Raw genomic sequence first — 2506 nt, 5'->3', positions numbered from 1 at the left:
CACACGGGCGAGCGGCCCTTCCCCTGCACCGAGTGCGAGAAGCGCTTCACCGAGCGCTCCAAGCTCATCGACCACTACCGAACCCACACGGGCGTGCGGCCCTTCACCTGCACCGTCTGTGGCAAGAGCTTCATCCGCAAGGACCACCTGCGCAAGCACCAGCGCAACCACGCGGCGGGGGCCAAGGGCCCGGCCCGCGGCCAGCCCCTCCCGCCCCTCCCGGCCGGCCCCCCGGACCCCTTCAAGAGCCCGGCCTCTAAAGGACCCTTGGCCTCCACAGACCTTGTGACCGACTGGACTTGTGGCCTGAGCGTCCTGGGACCCAGCGATGGCGCGGACCTGTGAGCCCCCCCCCCCCCCCCCCGGGCGGGCCGGGGCGCCCGGCCCCCTCGCCCCCGCAGGCCGTGCGTGGCCGAAGTCCCACTTGTAGACGTCGGGGTGGTGGTGAAAGCGGAGGCCGGAACAGAGCCTGGGGGAAGCCGATTTCCAAGTTGCTGAACTGATCCCTGGAAAAAGAGAAACTATCTGGCTTCCACCTCTAAACAAAGTAGAACTCTCTGATTGTGAAACTGAGCAGCATAGAATTTTAAGTAATTTAATTATGAAAACTTTTTTTTTTTTTTATTCTTGACGAAAAAAGCTGGAAAATAGTCGTAGCACCAGTTTAAACTTTATAGTATACTTTTGGTTTCCGGAGCGTGTTTGTGTGGACTGTGTCCTTACCAAGTCTGACTATGTGTGTGCCCGGAGTTGGCCGGCTGGGGACACAGGCCCCACTGATGTCTAGGGATGGGCTGGTGGTGGCACAGAGTTGGGGGGAGTTGAGACCCCCCCCCCAAAGCTGTGCTCAGCCTGGGGCGGGGCAGGGCTTCAATCTCGCCACGCCACCACCTCCTCTACAAGGTGGAACCCCCCCCCCCACCTCGTGTCAGCTGGGAGAAGGACTTGCCCACCAGCAGCCAGTCCCATTTCCCAGCTCTCCTCCATCTGAAAAGGCCCCCAAACGGGCTGGCCTATTATGGGCCATCTGTCACCCCTATCGAAAGGGGTCTGGGTGGTGTCACCCTGTTAGGTGACTCAGAGCCTTATAAACAGAGAGTCATCTGAAAACCCAGTGTTAAGGCTGCAGAGGTGAGGCAGCTGAGGCGGGCAAGTGGAACCCTTCGATGTCACATCCCAGCAGAGCCAGGAACAAAGCCTGGCCTGCCCACCCCGGAGTGGGGCCGCTTTCCACTCCAGCGAAATGCCTCTCTTTCCTTTTCTGTCTGTGTGGTGTTTCTTCATTGTCAAAATGCCTTCACTTCGCATCTCATTTGATTACTGTGACCTTGTGAAGCACGCAGGACCAGTATGCTTTCTTGTTAGAGATGAGGAAGTAAATTCCTCAAGGGGGACACATCCCAGCCTCGCTCGGTGAGTGCAAGCTGCCGTGCCCGCAGTCGAGGAGGGGCCTCTGATTAGACACGGCTCATCCTCCTGGAGCATCAGTTTTGGGGGAGGGAAGGTTTTCGTCTTTGCCCTCTTAAGATTTGTGCATCTGCCGGAGCAAAGTCGTCAGGCGTCAAGATGTAGCTGAGCGCCCGCCCCTCCGGTGTGCGTGCTCACCACCCCCACCCGCACCCCGGGGGGCGCCCGGTGGCAGGTCTGAGAGGCTGGGCAAGGGCCGAGCGCTTGTTCATTCCCCGTCTGACATCTCACAGGTAGAATTAGAAGTGGCCCAGCTTTCTTGATTCTACCACACTGCTGTCCCTCCCACACAAGTGTCCATCCCGTTTTGTTGGAACAGCCACTGGACTGGTTCCCTTCCCCCAAATGGGTCACTTGTTTCCCCTGAGGAGCAAGAGACCCTGGCCTCCGTTCAGTCAGCTCCCTCATGCGTACTTTTATTAGGCAATAGACTAGTTAAGAAAATTGTTTCTATGTACTGTATATTTTGTACCTGTTTACACTTCTAATATTGATATAACTGATATTTTGAAAAACAAATGAAGAGGAAACATCCTGTTAAAATAAAACCTAACCAGCACCAAGGCGCTTTGGTCGGTTCCATTCTTAGACCCATGCTTCGGCACCGAGGCCTCCAAACCCCTCTTGCTCGCGGGCTTTGTGGCCAGTTTCCTCACGCCCTCCGCCCTCCGCCTGCGCTTGGTCACCTCAGACCCAGGGAGGCCACCGCCCCTGAGAGCTAGGAGTGGAAGAATCCAGAGAACTTTGACACCGTGGAGGGAAAACCGTAGCGCATCCCGTCGCCGGGCTTCAGAATGTAATCATGGCTTGTGTAATTTGGCTTTATGTAATCTGATGTGATGTACGTGAAGATAGGTCTGGGAGGAAAAGGGCAGAATATCAGAAAACAGTGGGTGCTGGATGTTCTCTCCTCGCATCTTGGCTGGGCAGGGGCGAGGAAAGATCTGATCATGCCTGGGGTGGTGGTTTTCCTGGGCCGGGAGTGAAGTCCGCCCGTGGTGTCTGAGCCGGGCTCACACCCACGTTCCCATCAACCAGA

At 56.8% G+C, this 2506-nt stretch overlaps 1 protein-coding gene across 1 annotated transcript in view; it reads left to right on the top strand.

The window, feature by feature from the left end:
• Positions 1-2031, top strand: part of ZNF746 (zinc finger protein 746) — a 21440-nt gene extending 19409 nt beyond the window's left edge. The window contains exon 8 of the mRNA XM_044920024.1: positions 1-2031. Within this exon, the coding sequence (XP_044775959.1) occupies positions 1-345 (345 nt within the window). The 3' untranslated portion in view covers positions 346-2031.
• The last annotated feature ends 475 nt before the right edge of the window (positions 2032-2506 follow it).

This window comes from Neomonachus schauinslandi, chromosome 12, assembly GCF_002201575.2.
Source record: "Neomonachus schauinslandi chromosome 12, ASM220157v2, whole genome shotgun sequence".
Lineage (NCBI taxonomy): Eukaryota > Metazoa > Chordata > Mammalia > Carnivora > Phocidae > Neomonachus > Neomonachus schauinslandi.
Note: the sequence above shows the minus strand (reverse complement) of the source record. Positions and strands in the feature narration are given on the sequence as shown.